Consider the following 25,691-nt stretch of genomic DNA (forward strand, 5'->3'; position numbering starts at 1 on the left):
GAATGAAGCAGGGAGCAGTTAAGCCATTGAGATTACACAAAATGTGGAGAAAAATATAAGATGAACAAATGAGACCAAATAAAAGAAACAGAAAATTGAGGACAATAAAGTAAGGGAAGTTCTCCATGTACTTTATTCTACTCTTTAGAAAAACTGTACTGGCAGAAATACTTAACAAGCCCAGTGCCGCAGGGAGAGCTAGAGCCCAGGCCTGCTTCTCAGCGACAAAGTTCAGACTCATTATATCCCTTTTTCTGCAGTCATTCTTTTTAAAAGAAGCCTCCCGTGTGCTAATGATAGTCTTATAAAGAGGCCCAGGGGGAAGCAAGTCAGAGATATGGATTTATGGATTTATGCCTGCTTTGGACACAGGCTTTGATCACAGCACATTGATCTGCAGAGATTTACACCACAGCAACTCAATAAAACTCCAGCACACGTTCACAGAGGTGTCGGCCACTTTAGAGCCATTTGTCAAAGACAATTGCAAATCCGTAATCGGTAAACACACTCAGACCGAATCTGTGATAAAATATGAATGCCAATTGTAACTCTGTTCTGTCATATTCTAACCACTCTTCAGTTATCTCTCATAGTATTATCTACATCTTTTATGTATTATGTTGTGGAAAAAAACACATAGTTGGCCATGTGTATTACTGAAGAATGAGTCACGTAAAAAATATGAAGAATGGATGTACTTACTGCGTGTTACCACCCCCTCCAACCGGATGATGTTAGGGTGGTCAAACTGTCCCATGATCGATGCCTCAGCAAGGAAGTCCCGCCTCTGCTTATCTGTATATCCTCCTTTGAGAGTTTTGATGGCAACGCAGATCTCTTTCTTGCTGGGGAGCTTCAGACGACCACTGCACACCTCGCCGAACTCACCTAAATATTACAAATAAAAAATGACGAACAAAGGGTTTAATTTTTGACATTTCAATCACACGCACACACACGCACACACACACATACATACACACATACACACTGTATAACTGACTATGCAAGGATCTAATTTGGGGAAAGGTTTTGGGTGATAAAATCCATTCTGTTCTATTTAGAACAATGGTAACAAGCTTTGAACGGCATGGGCAGGGCATGTAACTTCACCATGCTTTGGGATGAAGAACAGGCTGAATCTGAATGTGTGTTACGGTTCTTTAGGGCCAAAGAAAAAGCTGCAGTTCAAAGATGGTCCTGATTATCACTACTGTCATTATTTAACTCTAATTATTAAGGAAGTGAAGATATTGAATTTGGCGTTAACATGCTGCATAATTATCACGAGCATTCACTGCAGTAATGGGAAAAAAACTTTGAAATCGATCCACCTAAATCTTAGTTCCAAGAACTGACGGCCGAGGGGCCTTTCATTTTCAGCGTCGTATTAAAAATGAGCGTGACTCAACATTTACCCTGGAAGAGATCAATTAGCATTCCTTGCTGGTGAGGGGATGCATATGTGTGTGTCTGTGTGTGTGCCATTAGGCACTGTAAGCCTTATGGGCATACTTCAAAGAACAGCAGTATTACAGCTGGAGACAGCCATGTGGCTCAGAAGATGAGTGACACGCGAATATTTATGTATTTCTGCAGTGTGTTTTACGCCGTGATGCATTTGCATATCAGGGATGATGTCAGAGCTCAGGCGTGCAGATCTCATTCCCCATAGGAGCTCTGGATGAGAGAGCATGGGTTCAATCCTGGACTTGAAGCAGTTGGGTCTGGAAGAACTTAACCCAGAATAATTACAACCTGTCTAAATACCAAAAGCATGCCTGTTCTTTCCTGCTCTGCTCTGTTTTTCTGGCCCTCAGCAGTGGACAGGTCTACAAGCCAGGCTGAGGCACCTCTTTATGTGGTCACTCCGAGAAAGAAGATCTTGGGCTAATGAAGCTTGATTAGGGACACTCACTCTTTTTCCTGCCACCCCCCCCCCCCTTGCTTTGAAAGTCTGACCCGTGTGAGCAGGGTGGAGCCTGCGTTCTGTCTTTTAACACACAGTCGCCGATTGGCAAGATCATCAAAGTGTTGTTAACATGTTTAATGAAGACAGATGGAGATCAAGGAAGGGACGGAAAAACAAAATGGCAAAATGTATATCGCATTATATGGTTATGTGCTGTAATTGAGATTGCATAGATTGGTAATACACTGTATTCAAGATGTCGGAAATGTTTACACTGTAGCTTTATTTGATCTCTGGTGCAACATCTAACTTACATATTCACTTCTTTTCCTAGATAAACTCTCTTCCAATTGGATGTAACCCACTCACTTCAAGTGTTGTCTTGCTTTTCTGACTCTTACATTTGATTGCTTTGCTATTTAAATCACACCAAAATTATTATTCCAAAAGCACTCAACACGGTGTTTCCCATTAATTTGCAGCCGAGCTTCAAGATAATTAATTGATTAAAAAAAAAAAAAAGTTGTGCTTTTGCCAGCACTGTTTTGTTTTCGTGTTTGTCTGTTGATGTGTTTGCTCAATTTTTTCTTGGAGAGTTAGGGAACTACTGGAGGAACAATAAAGAGTTTGGTGTTTTTTTGGTTCAATTTGGAGTTGTAATATGAAAGCAAGACTTATTTCTACCAGAGAGGTATATCATTTACCTCCTTTTTCAATTGCTTTAGATATAGAAAATAGACTTCTTGTCAAAATCTATTGGTGGAAAAGAGACACTAAAATCAATATATTTTTGTGTGCATTCAAAATGTATCATGTTGTTCAGTGTAAGCTTAATCACTGTCGACTCAGGAGTGCATAGTTGTATCAGTCAACTGTATTGAATCCATTAAGCTTACACATGGAGTCTAAAGCTACCCAAGAGTTATTATACAGCTATATGGATTTCATTGCTTTATCTCAATTGTGAAAAACAAGATGTGGATTGTGCGTTGTCCAGTAGAGTCGGGCATTAAGCCCCTCAGCCCATTCAGTGTGGAGGGCTGGTGAAACCCTGGAGACGGGTCTGCTGCTCTGTGCTTACATAAGTCTCCATATAGTCAGTCTGCGATTCTCTAATCGGCACTCCTGCACAAGTTATCACAAAGTCCAGATGGAGAGGAGAGGAGAGGAGACTTATAAACTGTCTAGAAGTAAAGAAAAAGATGAAGATAGTAGGAAGACAATGAAGCAGCTGATGCTTGAGTGCAGCAGCTGATTCCACCATCTATTGCTCCATCATGGAGGAAAGCTGAAAGAAGGGCCCTTAAGCCCGAGTATTAAGTACTTCTCATTCCCAGCTGTGCCATTCAGAGTGTAGTACAACGTTACACTACTAGCTGCTGCAATGTAACTGTTGACATAGGAGTGCAAAAACAAATATGAATGTGTTTTTGTCAAAAAATTAAGGCACTTTCAAGAAGTAGGAAAGAAGAGGTTAAAGCCAGGAGGAAACCTGTTTTTTTTATTTGTCAACTTGGAATTTGATTTTTTTATTATTATTATTTCGAATGATTCTGCTTTACATTGGGGGTTTTATTTTATTTTTTCCTTTGACAACCTGAGCAAACTGATCTTGATCTGAAACCATGTTACGTCATCGAGTTCAGATAATTCAAGAGGGATTCTGAGATACTGAAATTCCTGTGCATGAAATACCTTGAATGTCATGCATTTTCATATTTTGCCTGCTCTCACCTGCTCCGACTACTTTATCGATGGCAATGCAGGAGGCATCCAGCTCCTTGGCAAACTCGTGCACAGCCTGGCTCGGGTCCTCATATGTGTGGGGGTCAACGTAGGTCCTGATACCCGGCAGACGCACTGCAACAGAGAGCAGATTCCATCATCCATGGGCCATTTCTAAAATCTACATCCTCTGACTCGGCACAAAGGCAATAAAGTTAAGTGGTCGTTTCATATTTTTTTCATCTCCGGATGGGATTTATACAAAACAAACAATGTTTAGCGATGATAATACTATGATTAAAAACCACATAGTTTTGCCCAAGTCAGATAAAGTTTGGCTAATGTCAACAATAATCAATAATAATGACATATTTAAATTCATGTTTCCATATCCAATGTTTGTATTCACTGCAACCACAAACTGTTGAATGTAAATGTGCGCATGGTAGTATTGTTTGAGATAGGCATGAAAAAAGGAACCTTTCCTCTCAGCAATAAATTTGTAGTTTATTAGTCCCTGGGGAGAAATGTATTCTCTGAGACTGACCAATCCTTACAATTCATGAAGTACTGGAAAACCACATGTTGGTGCCTGGGGAGTTTGGGGACGGCACCCAGGTCAATGTAAAATGTAGAAAGGAGAATTCCTAATAAAAAACACACTGCATATTTAACAAAAAATGGAATGTATAGATTTCATTTTGTAAAGAAATGGAAGTTAATTGTAAGACTTTGGCTACATTGTGCTGGTCCACATCAGTTCATAAGTGCTTTCTTTAGTATGCTATTAAATTTCCTGGTCAATTTCAATTTCTACTCTAATTTTTGTTGTGCTAATAGAAAAACACGCATCAATGGAGATAATGGCTCTTAAGAGTAAACCCTACCATGAGGTATTGTTTAAACCTTCTAAGTTTGCATTGTAGTTGGGTAGGAGAGAAGTCTGAACTTGTTCCCCGTCCAAATGATGCCTCCAGGATTATTTTGCAAATGGACCGAGACAACTCCGTCTCAACATGGTCTCGGTCCAGTTATCGTCTTCTCATATGACCAAATGAACCGAAGTAAGGAGGAAACCACTTCAAGCTTGGCATTAGCTGCTCTAAGCCTTCACTGCTGATAAAGATACATGCAGACGCTTTGAGAACAACGCTTAACTTATTTTAACTGCCAGAGGAACATGTGACGACCTACACTCGTTGAAGAATGAAGTGCCGAGAGGATAGATCAAACCATGCCTCAGGAAAACAGAATGCAGTGCTTACAGTGTCCGTTGCCAAAGTGAAGTCTTTTCTCAACAGGATGTTTGGATTTGCTGTGGCAACAAAACCTGAAAATCCAAAGAGAAAAATACCCAATCACCGAATAAGACTTCACCCATTGGCCCAGCCTAAAGGCTAGCAAATACTCTGTGTGTGTGCGTGTGTTTGCATGTATGTGTGGGTAATCCCAGCTCTTATAAGCCAAGAGAGGATCAGTAAGTCTTATAATGAGCCGTGGATTTATACTCTCTCTGAATACTACTGAGTGCCAACTTCAACCACACGCACACACACCCTTGAACACACACACACACACACACCTAATTGCAGCTGTTACAGCATATTTGACAGGAATTACAGAAATGGAGCTAAATTTATATGATGAAATGTAAATATGGTTGTTTTAGCAGGTGAAGGTTCACTCTGTAAGATACACCCACAATCAATTCTGAGACACCACGAAGGAGAGACAGTGAAAAGAGGAAACACTCGGCGAGACGCAAGACAAGTGGCTCGTGGACCGACCTGCCAATCAGGATGTAGAGCAGCACAGTGAGGAGGATGATGGCCACGGCGGAGGAAATGGCAATCAGAACAACCTGGCTGCTTTCACTGGAGATGGAGAAGGCTGCTGAAAGACAGACACCAACAGGGGATGAGTGGTTTAATCCCTTCTTCGATAACGTCATTGGAATGCGTGCATTCCTACAGTCCTACATCACCATCGTACATACAATACATTGATTCAGTCTAATATACGCAGTTACCATCCGGGGAAAAATATGTTGAGTCTAGTTATTTTAGTTTGCAGATGGCCTTAAAAACATTTAGTTAAAGCATGAACATCAGTCAATTGTTATGACAACCCCTTTAATGCAAACTATTGTGATAGGGTTCTTTTTTTTACTTACTTTACTTTTTACTTTTTTACAACAAATTAATTTCATTCATTCAAATTTGTTTAGTTTTAGTCAACTAGAAGTCTTGAAATGTTAATAATTTTACTACTGTCAAATGAAACATTTTCATTTTGCCAACAAAAAGGGTTTGTTTGTCTTTGAATTTTTACCCAATCACAAAGCATGTATGTGAGCATCAGATGATGACTGAATGATGAAGCTTTCAGTTTTGTAGAAAGTATTTGTTCTGATGCCCGATTTTGGTGGACGGATGAAGAAAACATATTATCATCAACAGAACTGCAAGCAGATCACGATGATAAAAGTATCTCAAGCTCATAGTATTGGTAAATATCCTAATATCCAAATGTGGCCAATTTTATAGGAAATATTATAATGCTGTTAGACCAAATTACCTGTTTGAAATTGATAAAAAAAAAAAAAAAAAAGAAAATATGTAATTAATAAACTCATACATCTCTTTCAACCTGTTCCTCACAGCATTTAAACAGTTTGTAGAGTTTCTCTTTGGTGTTAAACATACAGTCAGGGCTGGTCTCAAACTGGAAGCTGGGGCTGCTGGCTCCGTATCCGGCGGCAGTACGAGCTCTGATCTGCAGCAAGTACGCTGTGTTTGGCTTCAAACCATTCAGAGTCACGTTGCAGCCACGGGCACGAAGGATGGTATAACTGGTTTCCTGTTCCTCCTGGAAGAAGACGGCCAAGAAAGGAGGTAAATGACAAAGTGTTTGTGAGAGAGTTGCCAATTTACTGTTTGGCTCATAATAAAACTACCGTAAATACTATACTATAAATATCATTATGTTAGTAAATGTTATAATTTAGTCTGGAATGGAGCAATTAAGGAATTCAATCTTCACACACCATCTGCATTACTCAACAGAAACTGCATGGAAATGTTCACGAACACACACAGACAAAGCAGCTTTCTTCCTGAAGAGCTTCTTTCACATTTTCGGACTTCTGTTCTCCTAATTTCTACTGATAAAACAACAAGAAGATTTACACTTCAGCGAGGAACATGGTTTCCCAGATGTGGTGGGAGAAGAGCAGTGAAGAAAAGAATGGGACAGGAGCTGATGCAAAGGACAAAACATAAAGCAGCGCTTTTACTTTGGCTCTGGCCAGTTCTTTGAACGTAAGGAAAACAGGCCAGACAAATCTAGTATTCTAGTTTCAATATTGTAGTATTTAATTTTTTTTATGTGTGTATTATGGTTAGTAAAATGTGGATAAACAGAGCTGGGGAAATAGATACATTTGATAAATAATATATATTTCAAAATAATTAATGAAAAATGCCATTTGGCAATATATCCTTTAATAATGCGATTAAGATTACAATGCATACATTTCAACCAACTGTTGCATTGTTCTTTTCATTCCTAAGGGCATTTGTATCATCTGGATGGAAAACTGCTGAGCAAATTCCCCCCTTGACAGGCTTACAATCATTATTATGAGCCCATTCTATGTTAAATGGAGGGAAAATGGTACAAGGCAGATCTTAAATCTTAATGAAAACCTATTTTTGATGACTTCAGCAATGCTAATTATGAGCTATATGCTTAGCAATGTAGCACTGATCATAAAATTATTCAAGGCCAAATGTTGTTGAGCATCATCAAATCCTCATTTTATGGAGGCAGTAATAAGGAGGAACTCTCTGATGCAGGCAAACAGCCATAGATTTTTCCAACATAGGCAGGGAGCATCAAAAAGAAATTCACACTCTTTGAAGGAGCGGATCAGACTTTTATGGTGCACAAAGCTTTTTATACTGCTGTATGTGTGAGGGGGTAACTGATACCCCAGACCTGCACTGGGACAACTCTTCATCACAGCTATAAATCTACTCGCAGCTTGTCACCCTGCATTCAGGACAGCATGTGATCCCCTGAAAATCACACACAGGTGTGGCACAAGTAGCTTTGTGTGTGTGTGTGTGTGTGCGTGACAGAGAGAGAGAAATAGAGATAGAGAAGGACAGAGAAGGAAACTCTCAGACACCTCTCCTTTATGAACACACCAGCAGCAGTGTGATTGTGAGCTGTCCACCAGAACACTGGGTGAATTTAATATGGCCTCTGTGCTGCTTTCTGCTTTGACTATCTAAACAAAGCTGTGGCAAATTATAGCTTCAAGACAGACACACACATGCACGCACACACACACACTGCAAGATGCAAACTTGCACAGGCCAAAAACAGGGGATGCACGTCAGAAGTCTTGTAAATACAGAGGGCGGCATTCCTTCCTAGTAAGACTAAATAAACAACCCAAATTAAAGTTGGTTTGAAGATCTTGCCTTACTCTGTAGATCATTGTGATAAAACAGGCAAAAATAATCAGTAAAGTGTGTTCCCACAATTTCTATTTTCACAAAATGTACTTGGAAATGCCTTATCGATTGTGGAGTGGCCCTCAGCCGGGTGAAGCAGCAGGGAGATCATAGTTAGACTTAGATTTCCAGAGATGAAACACCTCAGCTCTTATGGAAAACTTTCTGCTTGGGAATTCCCAAGAATATCACCCAACAATCTCCAAAAATTGCTGCACATAGGTTAGTTAGAGAAAGGGCCTTTGGGGTTCAAGACTGAGCGACGTGTTGTAATACAATGGTAGAAAGAGTGCTGAGGCAAAGGTAAGAAGTTGAATAAATACAATCAATTAGAAATTAGGACGTATAAGGAATACTCACAGATATAGCCAAAATCACGGAAATAATGGAAACACAAAAAGGGAGACGCGCAGGAGATAAATACGGAAGGTGATGAATACCTAAACCGAACGAGTGAAGAGCGCCCGGAGCGATCGGCCATTTAGTGCCAGCATCTGGAAGTTACTCGTGTCTCAAATTAATGCTTGCTTCTCAAAGCTAAGTTTTGCTCGCAGGTTTGCTCATGTCTCGGAACACTTGTATGTCAAAGCACTCGTATGTCGAGGTATTACTGTAAATATATGCAGTATAATACAATATATTCACCTGAGAATTAAGAATATTGGATATTATCATTATGAACCAGCACAATACAATTGTTTGTTTAAAATGTATATTCTGTTAAAGCCATACCGGATTATAAACATTTTTTATTTCATGAAACTTAAGTTAGGGTCTTGCAGTAAATCATGTGGTGAACCAGCAGGTCGTGTATTTAGGAGCATTATTGGGATTTTGAAAACAACACCTGCTATATACATTAAAGGTTATTTATGCTACTGACCTCAGGTAGAGTTATCAAGCAGCCTCCAAAGGCTTAGTCTTATTTATGTGTTGGCATGCTAACATGAAGTGATCTACTGGGCGCACAAGGGAGATGATGACGTCCAAACTAAAATACACTCTTCAGTTGCATTATAAGCACAGAAGTCCAATCAGCCTTAAGACTGCAGATAGTACTGAAGGACTCACATTAACCATGAGCTTCACACAACATCTCCACTTTCAAAATGCCCCTTACACAATCCAGTCTTATTTTATATGCAAACTTTATCATTAAAACATAGCTGTAGTTGCATGACTTTTCTTATTGGCCTTTGTTTTGTCTCAAAAAATGTGGTCCATTGACTAATTAAGCAATTACACAGAAGTACTTTGCTTTAGTGTGCCGGCATGTGGTTGTTGGTGAACTGTCCGTTCGTGCAGAAGCCAGCCATGGTCTTGAAATTACTGTGGAATTACATGACAAAGAACAATGTGTAATTCTGTTTCCAACTTTACAGACAGAGAAACCCACAAACACACAGAAGCAGAATGTCTGGCTGATGCTGCACATCTTCTTCTGGCTAAATCCCAGTCTGTCTGTTTCTGTGTTTTGTTTCACCATCCTGTTTACGTGCATGTGTAATTATGTCTGTGTGTGTATGTGTTTCTAATGGTCTCTTTCAGTCTCATAAGTGAGTCATGGTGTGGTCTTTGAGTGGGGAATTTGTGCTTCAACCCTTGTCCTCCTGAGGCCTCAGTGGCCCCTGGCTTTCTCCTAGCTGCCACACGAAGGGGCCTCTATCCTGGATGCCACTCCTACGGATGTCCCTGTTTATTCTTCTGCTTGTCTGTTGTTTGAGATCTGTGGGTAAGTGTGGGCATGGTGGATAATTTGTTTTATTTATGTAGGTGTGAGCGTTTGTTTGTCTGTCTCTGAGATTATCCGTGGTATTCCTGAGGGAGGATGCATTTATGGATCAGTGCAAATCACAAAGAATTGCTCATAAAAGTCAATCACCTAGACCTTTGCTTAACCTCCACCCTTCGCCCTTTGTGTTGTGTGAACTTGTGTATATGTAACTGAATTGGAATTAGAGATGAGAATTAGCCCTGCAGTGAGCTTCAACCCATCTAGCCAGCCATCTCAGCGAAGTGTGGCTGAGATGGGAATGGAATTTAGACAGTCTGCCTACCAACCAAGACATTAGGGACCACTGTTGGTACCGATGCAAACTGTGATCACTCACACACACACATACTGCATACAAACAAACACACACACATAGGAACAAAACAAGATGCATTTACTGGCTATAAAACATAATTTAATTAAGGTGAAGAAGGGTAGAGGACAACATGTGAAAATAGAGAGAGATGTGAAAATAATAGAGGCTGAAGTAAGGTAAGGATAGAATATGTAAAAAGAAGGAGAACAATCTCACTATATTCCCTGAGGCCTTTGAGACATTGAGAACATGAATGAGATATTTAGATGAAACTCATTTAATCTTGCTTCATCTGTTTCTAAGACAGAATATAATATGTACAGCCAAAAACATGAAACTAATTTCAACTAAAGGGAGACTGATAGAGTTCAAATCTCACTCAAGGTCAACCAGTGAACTTTAGTTTACTCAGATGACTCTGCTTTGAATACATTGGATCCACAACTTTATTTGGATCCATGCCTAAATAAACACAACCACCTACCTCCAACATGTCAATATTTTTTTTTCATCCTTCCAAGATCGAACCACACGTAAATAAATGTGCCATTAAATACTGCCAGTACTCTTATTTTGATGGATGACTATGACGATAAAAATGTGAAATCTCTACAAGAACACAAACATTTAAATGATCAAACTATTGAATGATACCTTCAGGGAGGACAGTTTATCATGCTGCACTACTCAGAAGCACCAACCTTTTCGTAGTATTTGATTTCATAGTCGAGGATAATGCCATTGGGTCTTTCCGGCTGCTGCCATGACAGGGAGACGCTGTTTCGGGATGTCTTCTCCTTTTTGATCACTGTTACCGGTGAAGGAGCTGGTGAGAAACACAGACAGACACAGAGTGAGTTCCTTTATGGAGAGGTTCAGTGGAAGTTCAGTCTCCTGTGTTGCATCCTGGCGATTGTCTATGGTTTCTGTTAGCCTAATTCATTTTGCTGCCCAGCGGGGCAGCACTAATGGCTGTGGCCCAGGGTTAGTGGATGGAACGAGATGATTGCAAACACTGGCTGGTTCATAATCACCTGGAAACACAGAATCACTAATAGACACTGCATATCTATGTGGGAGTGATGCAGTGGATACAGTATCAGTCAGTACGTTTTACAGAAATACAGTACATTTTTTTTTACTAATAATTAAAATAGTCTACTACTAACAGATGAAAAAAATGAGCCAACATCCTTGTCTGCTGAGAAATCATAATGATGAAACCGTATTGTGAGGCAACGGAAATCATTTTAAATGCAAGTTAGAATTTGACAAAAAAAAAGCATTTCCAAAGGGAACATTTCAGAGAGAATTTAAAGATGGCAATGCAAACGGAGTAATAACGAGTAGCAGCCGGCATGGAGAAGACTGCCAACTCAAAAGGAAGCGCTGGCTAATTTCGTCCCAATAAAGAAAAACAAGGCTATGCTTGGATACAATTTCAACGGTCTCTGGAGCTGGTGAGAATATTAAAATACTCCTGAGCCTTTTATTGAGTTGCACAAAAGGGACGACATGTTTTTCGCCTCAAATAACTTAGGAAACAGTTGTTCAACCGGGTACAGTGGTTTGTCATTTGGTGATGTCTATTTTGCTTGTTGTTTCCTTCATTTCTCATGAATAACCTGTATTTTTTTAAAACCCTATGAAAACAGTCTCTTCCTCATTCTCCCGCTTCTCTCTCCGCCCCTTTTGGTCTGGTGAGTTCTCCTTCGCCAGTCTTCCTTCATCCTTCGCCCATATGGGCCTTAGGGAGTTCACATGGTCCCAATCTAGCAATTCTGAACATCCCTCCCTCGTTGAAGTCCTGCGCCCCTCCCTCATTTTATCTCTCTCTCTTCACTCCCTTTCTCATTTCCTTTTTTACTGCTCTCTAATTGCCAGGACGCTCCAGGGCCGGCCGACATCTGAGGCATCGACTTTTAATTTTATTAAACCACAGGAAAAAACATGTTTGTCTTTGAAATGTTCGAACCTTCCTTGATTATGTATCTGCTTAGTGTGCCTCTGTGTGTTTGTGCGTGAGTGTTTATGATTTCGAGTGTATATATACTCGAGTGTATTTCTGCAGAAAGTTATTTTTTCCCCTGTAATGAATCCAGATGGGGAGAATCTGTTACTCTACTGCCTGCTCCTCTCCTCCTCCTCTCCCTCTGGTTCTGATAGCGGGGTGAGGCTGTGCTTTTTATTGGCTCTGTGGTTTATGGTGGTAATGATTTACTGTGTCTGGGCCGCTTAGAGGCAGCTTCAAGTTCCTCTCCTCCTCCTTTTCCTTCGTCTTGCTTCTCTCGCTCTGCCGCTGTATTTATATTGCCAAGCACTTAATTTGCTGTCACTCTCTGTTCCTGTCTGTGGTATAACTGTAAAACTGATACAGCATACCAGGCCCATAGCAGCCTTTAAAACGGCCTTCAGCGCCACTCACCTGTGATTCGAGAGGCATAATCCATCTGATGAAACATAAATGTTTCCCCCCCCCCAACATTGTTCAACCATTGGGAGTCGAGGTAGTTCTTTCACAGTAGTGTTGCAGAGGACCCATTAAGACCTAGATTTTCTGAAAAAAAGCAGCATTTTTCGAGGCCTTTCTTTCAGACTTTCCTCCAATCTAAGCTGTCTTTTGTGCAAATTTGAGAAATTTAATTTTTTTTTCACGTTAAGATGAGAAATGCTCATTATATCTTATCAGCAGTCAGTGGCCTGCTAATATCAAACAGTGTATTTAATTGTGTTTGAACGTAAAATATTAATCACCAAAGTAATTTGTATCTAAAGCTGCGAAATAAAAAAAACAAGCGGAGTGGAGGGATAGAAGAGTAGTAATGTAAACTCAAAGTACTGTAAAAAGTTAAATTAATGCAAAGTCCATCCCATTTTATTTGTTGTACTATGAAACATAATGATGGAATATAATACTGAAAAAATCTGCTTTTCTAAATTCTCCTATACTTATTGTCACCACATTTAGACTTAAAATGATATCCTTGATATGTGAATACATCCTCAGATGAACTACAGTTGCGATAAGATTGATGGTTTCGACCGATCTTTTCACCTCAGAAACACTTCACACCGTTGATGTTAGATGACTCTAAATGTGGACAGCAGCCTTTCTGTTAGCATAGTTATGGCAAGAGTGTCGGGCAAAGGAGGTGCGAGGAGGAGAGCCATCTGATGGGACCTTGACAGCAGAGCCAGGATACACTTCTCCTTCTCAGGGAAACACTTAATCCAACTTTTAACAGCTTTGGCATCTGTATGGATGTGTGTTTGTGTGAGTGAAATTGTATAGATGGGCAAGGCCGGTCCACTGACATACCTAATCCGTGTAAACTATCAGGGCTGATGGAGTGTGCAGCTGCAGGGTGAGATATTTGTTCGAATGAGAAAGAGGGGACTGCATTCTTGGGTGTTTGAGAGGAAATGTGTGTTTTTGCACTGCTGTGTGTGTATGCGCGGGCTTGATCTTTGATGCTCATTCCGACATCTAAGACGATGTTCAATATGCAGAGCATAACCACTCATCCGGGTGTCGAAATGGCCTCATCAAATCTGATAACTATCCTAATCACAAAATACCCCCAACTAATCATGCACAGATTATAATGATTGTATTGTGCAATAACGGAATAATATTAGTCAAGTCATGTTATCTTTCTCTTCTGAATTGCCTTTACATAAAATGTGTTGCTTTTCATACCCACTGATTTATCGTTGGCCTAGACACATGTCTAGACACACAAATACAAAATCTATGTTTATTTCCTGTCCCTGTCTTGTCACTTTTAGGAGGTCAAGTCCGGATGCTGTCAATTATAACGGCCAAGCTGTGACAACACAGGGCAGACATAGCAATCTCTCTGTATATGTAGTGTGTACTGGAAAAAAATATATAATTTGTATATTTATCACTGGGCGGCACGGTGGTGCAGTAGGTCGCGCTGTTGCTTCACAGCGAGAATGTTCCAGGTTTGTTTACAATCTGTGCAGAGTTTTTATTTTCTCTCCGTGTCTGTTCTGTCTGGGTTCTCCGGGTTCCTTCCACCTCCTAAAACATGCAATTTAGATGAACTGGTCACACAAAATGGTTCAAAGGTGTGAGTGTGCGCATGAATGGCTGTTTGTCTTTCATGTGGCCCTGTGATGCGCTGGCGACACATCCGAGGTATACCCCGCCTCTCGCCCATAGCAAGCCGGGATAGGCTCCAGCAACAGCCATGATCAGCTTTATTGCAACATATAGCAGAAACACCCATCAGTTCACTCTGCTCAAAAACCACACAACAAGTGGGTAAAACATCTTCTCAGGCCTATAGCAAAATAAAAAAAAAGCCCTACCCAAAAAATGGGAATACAATGAGAAAATGGCTCATTGTGAATTGAGTTTGGGAAGTGAAATAAATAAATAATGGATCGTGTGTTCAGTTGAAATGGAAAAAATAAATCAAGTAAAAGATTGAGAAGAAAACAGAAAGAAGAACTGAAGTGCAAACACAGAAACATGAACATGTACAAAAGCAAATTGTGTGAGTTACAGCAAAGGGAGCAGGGGAAGGGTAAGGAAAAATGGATGTACTATAGCAAGACCTTTGCGCATTCCTTTCTAGTCAGGGATATCTGTGGTTTGGCACTTTCTACTGCAGCAGGATTTATTTTACTCAAAGCACCACTTTCCTTTGCCTTCTAAATCTTCAATGAACAGGATATGTAGGGAGATATTTGTACAAAAGATTGATGGGAATTTTAGGAGCCCATCTTCACGTTTAGAGTGTCTGTTAAAAGGTTGAGATTTGTATTTATTTATTTATTGTTTCTGTTAAGGAGGAAGACATATGATACTGGTCATTACACACAAGGATATTGGCCTGAGATCATCTTGTAAATGCAGAGACCAGCACATACTCTTGTGTATAATAGTATTCTATGATAAGGATATATAGACAGAGGGAAGGGAGACAGGGGGAGTGGTTTAAAGAAAGGTAATTGCACATTTCCCATGTGTGTACTATATCAACTAAGCATTTCTTTTTGCATATGATTTTCCTCCTTCCTGAGTTCCATATACTCAGAGTGCAACGTCCTGAGGGCTGAGGTCTTGTAATTCACAGTCTTAGGACATCTCCAAAAATGAAGATATTTTTCTACGTTTTGGCCTAACTGCATATTTCTGTCACTAAAAAAGATGCTTTTTGGAAACTCCGTTTATGAGTTTGTGGAGTTTTAAGTTTCGAAACGTCCCTGCCGTGATGAAAACTGCTGTGACATCATATGTGTGCGACCTGCGTTTACATTCAGAAACAGCATGGATGCCTTCAAAACGCATTGCTTATTCCCATCAATATTTTGGGCAAATATCTCTCTACATATCCTATTCATTGAAGATTTAGAAAAAATACAAAAATCTGTGTACATGGCCTTAGAAACAACTAAAATCTGAACCAGTTTAATGAAGCTTTATGAAAATTCCTCACAGAAAAAAAAAGAGGGAGGAGTGGATGTGATGATGATGTGACTTGTCATGTCTAAATAATCATATGGAGGTTGAAAAGTGTCTGGAGCAGTAGTAAGTTACAAAGTAAGTAACTTACTTTATAACTTGGCCATTATAAATTACCTTTGACGTAGAGACAATAAAATGCCCAAACTCTTTACCACATGGCATAATGATTGAATTAATTTGTATTTCATTTTGCATTGGTATTCCTCTGTTAATTTAATTAGTAAGTAATCTCATATTTATTTTCTTCATTTGTGAACTAGCCCTTCAGACCAAGAGAAATGCTCCAGCTCTAGATGTTTGTTGTCCATTATTCACTGAACCAGCAAAGTGCTCTGGTTAAAATAAATATATTTTTTTACTACGACATTAATCAGAGAAAAGTTCTCTCATGGGAGAGGATAAACCAACAAACATTTGCCACTGAGATTATTGATACATTAACACAATAGCTCTCTATTTTTGTGGCTAAGGACTGGCTAATTGATTATTGATTCAGCTTTACAGGAGATGAAGTGTTTTGCTTCCATATAGAAGAGAAGAGAAAGAAGGATTTCGGTCTAAACACAAGACCGTCAATAACATGTTGTTTTCTGAGGGCATGCCTTTGTCTGTCATGACATCTCACCGGCTTGGTTTGTGGTGATGGTGACGGCGGCGTACTGCCTCATCTTGGGGGCCAGTGGCGACACGCCGTTCTGCGCTTCGATCTCAAATGTGTAGTTTGTATGGGCCAGCAGATCAGCCACCATCACCGTGGTGTTGTGGAGACCCGTGGCTCTAGGTAGAAATCGAACATTGCTCCGGCAAGGCTCACAACGCTGTCCACCATTGACACTGCGGCAGCGTTTGCAGAGGACAGTGAATGTGACGTCCCGGCGCCCGCCGCTGTCCTCCGGCCAGCTCCAGTCTAGTATGACTGAAGTCTCATTGATGGAGGAGATCACATTTCGAGGAGCTGAAGGAGGATCTGGTGAATGGAGGAAGGGAGTGAGTTGTAGTGTAAAAGAAAATGGAGAAGGCAGGCAGTAGAGGAAAATAGAAGGTTTTGGGGTTGGAGGACAGAAGTCAGAGGGGACATCAAGTTGTCGGAGTCACATAAAAGAAAGGAAAATACGAGTAGAAAGGCAGCATCAGTACATTTTAGAGCACAGAGATCTATAGGTTGTGTACAAATAAAGAAGAATGGATTAGATTTTCACATCAGAACATTCAATGTTATGTTTTAGACCTTGTTACAGCCAAACTAATGAAAACACTTAATTTAATTTCTCCTTGAAATTTGTTCAAATTCAGATCCTATACCTGCAGCAATAACAAAAGTTACGGTAAGGTAAAAAAAAAAATTCTGCTCAGTTGTCCACAGATATTTGTATAAATTTCAAGCAGCCCTACTTGGTATTTTTGGATAATATTTGTTTATAGTATGGTCTGTACAATGTCTGCACAAATATCTCTTTCCTTTTTTAATCATCAAAGACATCAGGGTTGTGTCTTTATACCAGCCACATCCCGATTTCAGGTCATGTTATTAAACCACAAATGCCATTTCTGGAAACATCCTTCTAATATACAATTATCATGTGCAAGATAAATCCGAGTTGAGGGTTGGTGTGGATCACTCGATGGCTCGATAACAGGAGTGTTCCACAGGAGGACTGGGATTTACGTGTACAGTGTGTGTGATGAAATGTGAACGTTGGCTTTTATGTGAGTGAATTGAACTTCCATAAGTATGTTTGTATCATTTTTAAAAACTTTTATTAGGTCATAACATCTGGACTTTCTGTCAGAAAGCTTTATTTTCAAAGTCTGACTGGATTTATTATTGCTTACTCACTGACCAAGCAGCTCCATTTTGACAAGTTTGATCAATCCGAGTATTTCAAGATGGCTCTATCAATGGTATGACGAAGATTAAAGGAAGAATGGAACAAAGCTCTGCAAAAACTATGGAAAACCTGAGCAGAGGGAGGAAGGACAATAATTAAACTGGCTAGGTTTATCTCATTGGGTCAAATTATTTGATTTGATTTGCGTGACAAAACATTTACTGACTGCCACACTGTGCAAAACTCCTGTCGTAGTAATCAAAACACTCAAAAGATAGAACAAAACAAAATTACACCAAGAAATGAACGGCAACTCTACATATTACATATATTTAGGGGAATGTAATATGGCTGAAGTTTAAAAGACAATTTGCTGCTTGGCATTGAAAGGATAAAATAAAACAGCTGTGATGAGCTGGCGACTTATACAGAGTATACCCTGCCTCCGTATGCAGCTGGGATAAGCGCGAGCGTAACCCGTGACCCAGATTCAGATAAGCATCTTCATCAACAAGATGAATGAAAGAATGTAAACAAAATAGTCAGTTAACTGATTCTGTAGCAAGATGGTTGTTTGTTGAAATCAGTCTTACATCAGTCTTCTTACATTGATACTATTCATCATATTTAACACACAATGTAAATGGTCTTTATAGTATTACAAGTATTACAAGTTTTTTCAGAATTTTTTGCCCCCGAGTCGGAGTACTTTAATTTTGAACCGATACCGAGTCCCAATCCAATGCTTCTATAATAATTCTTTTTAAATTAAATTAGAGTGAAGAAACAGGTCCAGGATGTTATTTTTTATTTTAATTATCTTTTTTCAACAGTTTACTCTTAAACAGAGCATAGCTCGAGCATTCAAGTAATAAATAAAATACTATCTTCACTTAGGACTAGTACAAGGTCTCAATCTGTGCCACCGTGTAACTCCAGATCTGATAAAAAGTAATGAAAATATCTATCCATATATGTCCGATTCCGATCGAGTCTGCAAGCATGTGATCGGGCCCGATTTCCGATCACGTGATCAGATCGGAACATCTCTAATTAAAAGTATAGAATATTTCAAATACAATTTATGTCAGAATCAGAATCAGAATCAGAAGTAGTTTATTGCCATTGTCAATGAGGGTTCACAGACTAGGATTTTTTTCTCGGTGAAGTCGTGCTACATGTAACAATGTTTTAAAAAGATGTCAAATAAAATATCTCCATGTAAACTCCTCAAGAAATCATCAATCGTTGTCCAAACCATTATATGGGTCCCATCTAAATCAATGTGGCAGACAACACTTCGCGTTAACAAATGTAGAATATTTCTCAGCACAAACATGCAAAGGCCTAATTCTGGCTAAGCAGTAAACAATGAATTATTGATAACAAATTTTTTCAATCATTTTATTTATTCTTAAAAATTAATATTTTTTTACAAGTCTGTGCATTATTATTCAACTTGGAGATTGCCTTTTCTATTATTCTCATCTGACAATGGCAGTATTCTGGCTCATCTACACCACTATCCAAATCCAAACCCTTAGATCATTAATCCGGTGATCCAATTCCACCTGCACAAACATACACATGGACACATGCAGTCAATTATACATTGATTCCAAATGTCAAAATAATACGCTGAAGTCCAGATTAACATGTGACATGAATTACGTTGTGAAAGAATGGAGGATATGCGAGTAATCTACAGTCTCTTATAAAAGGATATTTACTTTTCTAGAGTTTAGCATTCTTATTTTAATCCTCTCTGAGTCCTTTTCCGCAAACATGAAATATTTCTAGTTAATTCTAAACAACCTCTATCACACTGTTAACAGCACAATTGCCCTTCTGAGATAATCATCATCATTATCTTTTAACAAGATGTCTATTCATTTGGAGCCCTTGCATCCCTCAAACTATCCCAAAGATGTACAATTTGCCTATTTGACAAGATGTTGTTGAGATAATCACAACAGGGACCTGCCATGACTGTCTTTCTAATTAGGATTCTTTTTCTGGCTGTGGGCGTCCAATTTGTATTTTCTGCTGTTCTCCACATGGAGATTTTTTTTCTTTCCTGAAACCCATTTAGGAACGGATGTATCTATAATCTTACATGTGGGAATGGAGTGATTTATAGGTTTATGGGAAGTACATTTTGGAAGGCCCACAGGAGGCATCTGCATTTGCATCTGTGATCCATTTGCATCAGAGGAATACGAAGGGGATTCCTATAGGGAGTAGATCAAGTGATCAAGAGTTCCTGAACACCCTTCGTTTTAGTCACATTTAAATGAATTTCATTTTCTTTTTCTATTAACTATCTTGATTATTAATTCTGACAACTTCTGGTTTTATAAATTTTTCCATTAAATAGCTAATTATCCATGCAACAATATATTTGAAATAGTTTGTGTGGATGTAGTATTCTGAAAAATGACTGTTTAAAAGGCTGAAAGCATTTATCCATCCATGTATTCAATTTCTGGAAGTGCTTATCCTAAGCATATCCCAGCTGACACTGGGGAAGAGTGAAAGTTGCCAGTTCATCACAGGGCCACAGAGAGAAAGACAAACAGCGAGTATCACTCTCATTTACACCTTTGAGAGTCAACCAATTTACTATATGTTGCATGTTTTTGGTGGAGAGAAGAGGGTTGGGAATCCAAAGGATCTCTAGTCAGACATGCATCACTTATCAAAGGTAAATGAGAAATACAACCACACTTACGAGTGCAGGCCATGGAGGCAGGGTCTCCCTCAGCACGGAAGTAGTTTTTCTCACAAGCACAGTGCAGCGACCCCTCATGGTATGAGAAACTGTGAGGAGGACACTTTGAACATTCCAGATTTCCAAGCGTGGACTTGTAGAAGCCTGCTCTGCACACTGGAGACAAAAGAACACAGACAGATGCATGAGCATCATGCTGAGCCAGCACATCGATAGCTTCCTAGCAGCACTGTGGAGCAGCACCTATAACAGGAATGCAGAGATGGGATTTATTTCTCTCTCTCTCTCACACACACACATGCACAGACAAACACACACAGGAGATGAGAACAGGAACAAAATGTAAGTATCCTGTTAATTAAAAAAAAATCCATTGACTGTTATAAACAATAAACAATAATGCTGTGAATGTCTCCATCTCTAAATGTCTAATTCTTCCTCTTTTCATCTCTCAGAAGCCAGAACATGAATAATGCAAATAGTCCCCTCAGATAAAAGGGCTGTTCTTTTTACATATCTGTGGCATTAAATCTGCACTCAGCAGCTCTTTTAACTCCTACTCACCACAAAGCTGTTGCAATGTGTGCCAGGAGGGTGACACCCCACCTGTGTGTGTGTGTGTCTGTGTGTGTGTAGAATGGGAGATCAAGGGTAATGTTTTCCCTGTTCTATTTAGTCCCACATTACTCCTTTATTGTCTCTCCTCTTCCCTTAGGCGACACCCTTTTCACCGTCTCTAGACTTAATGAAGGGACACAAAGCATTTAAGGAAACAGAAAGTCTCTTTATGGCGAAGACGTTAGTTTCACTGCCCACAGACCGGTAGAGCTTGTCAGCAGTGCTGTACTTCTACAGGTTGCACAAGAGCAGGACTAACAGAGTCAGGGACAGTTTTTTTCCCCCCGAGAGCCATCAGCGCTCTGAACAACAACCAGCACTAAACAATATAACGACTCATCATGTGCAATTTGTAATGTGAAGGTAAACAATGTGTTACAAATTAAGTGCAATACCGCCACCTCCCCGACCTCATGTGCAATACCTAATGTGCAATTACTAAATGCAAAGTACTGGACAATCTATCTGCATGCACTGTTTATCACTTTAAATTTGTGTTGTTTTTTTCTACTACCATCTGTATTTTATATTGTACCTAAGCACCATATGGAGCAGCACTCCTAATCTCATTATATATCCACTATGCAATGACAATAAAGGCTTTCTATTCTATTCTATTCTATTCTATTCTATTCTATTCTATTCTAAGGACTTCACAATTTACAGGACTAAAGTAACAGCCGGTCATTTGTTACTGTTTAAAACAGCATTCACATCAACTTGATACAATTATTCTAAAGTGCAAGAAAACAGTCAAACGGTAATTAGACAAAGTTGTATGTATAAAAATTCCAACATGGAACTTATTTGTATACACATGCACACAGAAAAAAAAGCATGATGTCTTTCTCTATCAACTCCCATCACCCCCTTTCTCCATGTGTCTCTCTCTCACACACGTATGCACAAAATGAAAAAAATAAATAAAAAGGATTGCAGCAATAGCGGCAAGTCAGCAGAATGTGTGGAGTCAGCAGAACAGGGCTGACAGATCCCAGCGATGGACACCACCCTCCTGCAAAAGCCAACACTGCTGATGCTACTGCAATATCCATCACTGACACACTGACATCGGCAATCCAAGGTTCTGATGCTGCACGAAATGCTCCTCTACCTCCACTTTAGACTGTCTGTGTGTGTGTGCACGTCTTTACATGCATGTGTGTGTGAGAGTAATACAATGTGAAGTGCCTTTAAACAGCCTGTTATGATCCGTCTGATGGAATGTCAACCACAACACTTGCTGACCACACAAAAGTGATTGGAGGACACACCAGGCAATTAGACCTACACTGTGAGCACCCCCAGCCAATCCAGTGGCCAAAGCCCTGGGGCTCTGACCAGGGCAGCAGACATGCACATAAAATACAAGGGTGGATAAAGAGAAAAATGTCTGAAGGAATGAATGCTACAGCAGTAGCAGCTAAGCAATCATCTGATCCAACTACCCATTAATAATCCTCGACAGAGCACACATGTTTACCCTTCAATTACAGCAAACGTAACAATAGATGTCTTCAACACACACACACACACAACGTTTGACCACTGGGATTGAATCCAAAGAGACCTGGTTTCATTTATCTACTCTAATGCACTCCCTCCTGGCACCGCTCACTGTGGATTACCACTTCCACTGATGTTTTTGTTTCCCTATTGGGATATTCCATATTTTCTGTATTGACTCTATATTGCACATTGGTGTAAATGCTGCTTGTCTCTCTATATGTCATTTCCAGGATGTACTCCGCCTCTCACCTGGTGACAGCTGGGACAAGCTCCAGCCCACCCACGACTGGAAACAATAAGTTGTTTGGGAATTTGGATGCATCAAGGTCATATTGGTATTTAAGCTGCATGCATTTGGTATAATTCTTTTCTGAGGGGATTGGCTCCGGACTTTACACAAGCGCCTGCAGCTCTCTAAAAAAAATCAAAATATATTTTTTTAACAGTAATCTGTGATCAATGCAGAGGAAATGCTGCATTAATTATGGAGAGTTTTCAGGTGCCGATTATTTGCATGTTTATGGTACCACAGACTGAAAAAAATGACACCACATTGTGCATGTTTACTGTAATGAAGAAACCTATGTGACTCTGTTATATGCATTTAATAGTTTATTCACAACAACAGATGTCTATAATAGCTCAGAGGACTGCACCGCATTTTCTGGTATATGGCACAGAAATTATGTGATCAATGTTCATCCATTCATTTCCCATAATATGCGTATCCTGTGTTAGTTAGTTGGGGAGCTGGAGCTCATCTCATCTTACAATGAGCAAGAGTCAGACTAGAGACAAGTCTCCAGTTCAACACACAGAAAGACAAATATTTTATGTTTTTAGGACCGTGAGAAGGAGCCTGATTTTTCAAGCAGACATGGGGAGCGTACAAATTCCACACAGAAAAGTCACAGCTAGGTCCTCAGGTGGAATGGAACCTTGCTGTGAAGCAACAGTGCTATCCGCTCTGATCAATGCCTGACTTAAAAATCCAAGAATATCACCAGGTGCTTTAAACATGATCCTGTGTGACTGCTGGAAGAAGTTAACATCTTGCTAAACTTGGACAAATGACTCTGGCAAGTCAGCACTCCACTAAAGTCAGGAGAAAAGCCTAAGTTCCAGTTGAGCTAAAAATATATGGGGATTTTTTTCAGTGCGTAACACAGACGAGAAACTTATTACGTCCTCAGAGGATCTCATAAACTTTCGATGTAAAAATTAATAAGCAAAGCTGCATTTACAGTATGAGCTTTTCATATGACAGTATAGCGATATGTTGTATTTTCTTGACCGCAACACTAAAAATATTTTTATAACAGTTGGAAAAGGATTATAAGGTCCCATTTCTTCCCATGTGTCAGCCAGAATCAAAGGCAGCTCTGGCAGAGGCTGATGGTAAAATCAGATTCAGCCCACAGGAGGTTAACTACTCATCTGGAGGCAAACCCGAGATCTATGTGTTACATTAACGCTCACTGGCAGTATGAGCAGTGAAATGAGAAGACAGTGTGATCCCCTCTGCGACAATGTGTGTGTATAAGAGCAGGCTTTAATAATAATAAGAGAAAATATATTATTTGAAGACAATAATAATGAAAATCAACAGCAGGAACAGAATGTGAGGACAATATTACTGTTCCTCCAATTCTTTACAACGTGCACACACGCACACACACACTCACATACATGCATCCAAGTTCTTTCAAATACTCAGCACACACAAGAGAATGTCCTAATGTATTGCTACTTTCACTGCTTATGACAGGTGAAATAAAATCGCCTCCATTCACTTTTAAAAAAGACACACACAGTTACATTAACACATACACATGCACGAAGATTCATACGCACGCACACACACATACACACACGTGTACATGTGGCCACAGTGGTTATACGATATGGTGCTTGTAAAATAACCAGGGCTGCGATTTGCTCAATCAATAGTCTAGGTCACAGGACACCCTTATCAATAATTAACATGCTGCTGGAAGGTCTTGTGGTCACATGCAGTCCCTGCTATAATGCATGCAAGTTGCAAACCTTACCTGGCCTTGATGAGGCAAGATTTATTTATTTTTTGGTTTTGGTTTTACTCCAGCTTTCAGAAATTGGAGAAAAATCTAAACAGAATATTTAAATAAACCCAGGATATTTCAGTAATGCCAGCTAAAGCTCTTTTTTTTAATTGTCAAAATCTTGCCATACGTCCAAGAAATAAAAATAACTTTTCTAATCCACTCCACTCTAATCCATTGTCTCAGTGAAATTACGCACAGATGAGCACAAAATGTAATATTTTGTAATCATCAGAAAAATAATGGTGTATCCAACATATGGTATGTCACATGACATCTTTCCTCACAAATTAATTGAAAATGAATTGATGTCACGAGGGTCCCAGTGACCCTTATTCTCGCCTCAGCCTGACCCAAAATGTTCATTTTGGTCTCTATCGCTTGCTCTTTCGCCATCTTCCTCTCCAACACAAGGTTGAGTTTCGCTACAAACAGAGCAGGAAAAAAAACACGACCCAATGATTGATTTCCTGTTTCCATGCCACCTCTCCCTCTTTCCTCTTTCAATATGATCTTAATGACTTTCACTGCCTCTCTCCTCCCCTCCCATCTTTCTCTGTCTCCCCTTCATCCTGCCCAAACTCCTCCAGTTCCTTTCTGTGGCTTTTCCCTCACTTTCTTTTGCCTGTTCCTTTTTCTCTAATTGGAATAGCTCTCTTTGAAATGGAAACGTTATTTACTGTGACAGCTTAGGCATTTGGGCTGGTGGTCTTATCCGGAGCCACTTGTAATGTTACTGGAAACAATGCAACAGTAAACATCTTGCTCCCCTGCCATGCAATTCCCCTTTGGACAAACCAGTAACAAAGTAAAGAAATCTGGAGAAGTATTTTATGAAACCATTGTGCACTTTGGTGGGACATTACCAGAGCAAAATAGTGCATCATGGTGTGACAGGATGCTGACTGATGACAAAACACAAGCTAGACAACAAAAGGCTGCACATTTTCCCCATTATGCCATTAAACCCAAAAGCAGGAGACCGTAATGAAATTAATGCTTAAAAATGAAAACATATTCCTAGAAGAGCAAAAAACTAGAATCAACTGGACTTGTTCAAGTTTGTTTGAGGATGCTTCACCTCTCATCTAATGGGCTTCTTCAGTTCTACATGACCGGTGAGATTCCAGATACTTATAGTCCTGAGTCCAGAAAACAAAGAAAGGACTG

General features: G+C 39.7%; 1 protein-coding gene across 1 annotated transcript in view; it reads right to left on the reverse strand.

The window, feature by feature from the left end:
- The window catches only part of epha3 (eph receptor A3), an 80,316-nt gene that overhangs the window by 15,839 nt on the left and 38,786 nt on the right, over nucleotides 1-25,691 (reverse strand). Inside the window, exons 4-11 of the mRNA XM_068746031.1 lie at nucleotides 20,314-20,469; nucleotides 16,379-16,720; nucleotides 10,955-11,079; nucleotides 6,346-6,508; nucleotides 5,428-5,530; nucleotides 4,906-4,970; nucleotides 3,650-3,775; nucleotides 706-891 (exon numbers count right to left, since the gene is read on the reverse strand). Coding sequence (XP_068602132.1) covers nucleotides 706-891; nucleotides 3,650-3,775; nucleotides 4,906-4,970; nucleotides 5,428-5,530; nucleotides 6,346-6,508; nucleotides 10,955-11,079; nucleotides 16,379-16,720; nucleotides 20,314-20,469 — 1,266 coding nt within the window. The remainder of the gene's footprint in view (nucleotides 1-705; nucleotides 892-3,649; nucleotides 3,776-4,905; nucleotides 4,971-5,427; nucleotides 5,531-6,345; nucleotides 6,509-10,954; nucleotides 11,080-16,378; nucleotides 16,721-20,313; nucleotides 20,470-25,691) is intronic.

The sequence above is a fragment of the Brachionichthys hirsutus genome, chromosome 12 (genome assembly GCF_040956055.1).
Source record: "Brachionichthys hirsutus isolate HB-005 chromosome 12, CSIRO-AGI_Bhir_v1, whole genome shotgun sequence".
NCBI lineage: Eukaryota > Metazoa > Chordata > Actinopteri > Lophiiformes > Brachionichthyidae > Brachionichthys > Brachionichthys hirsutus.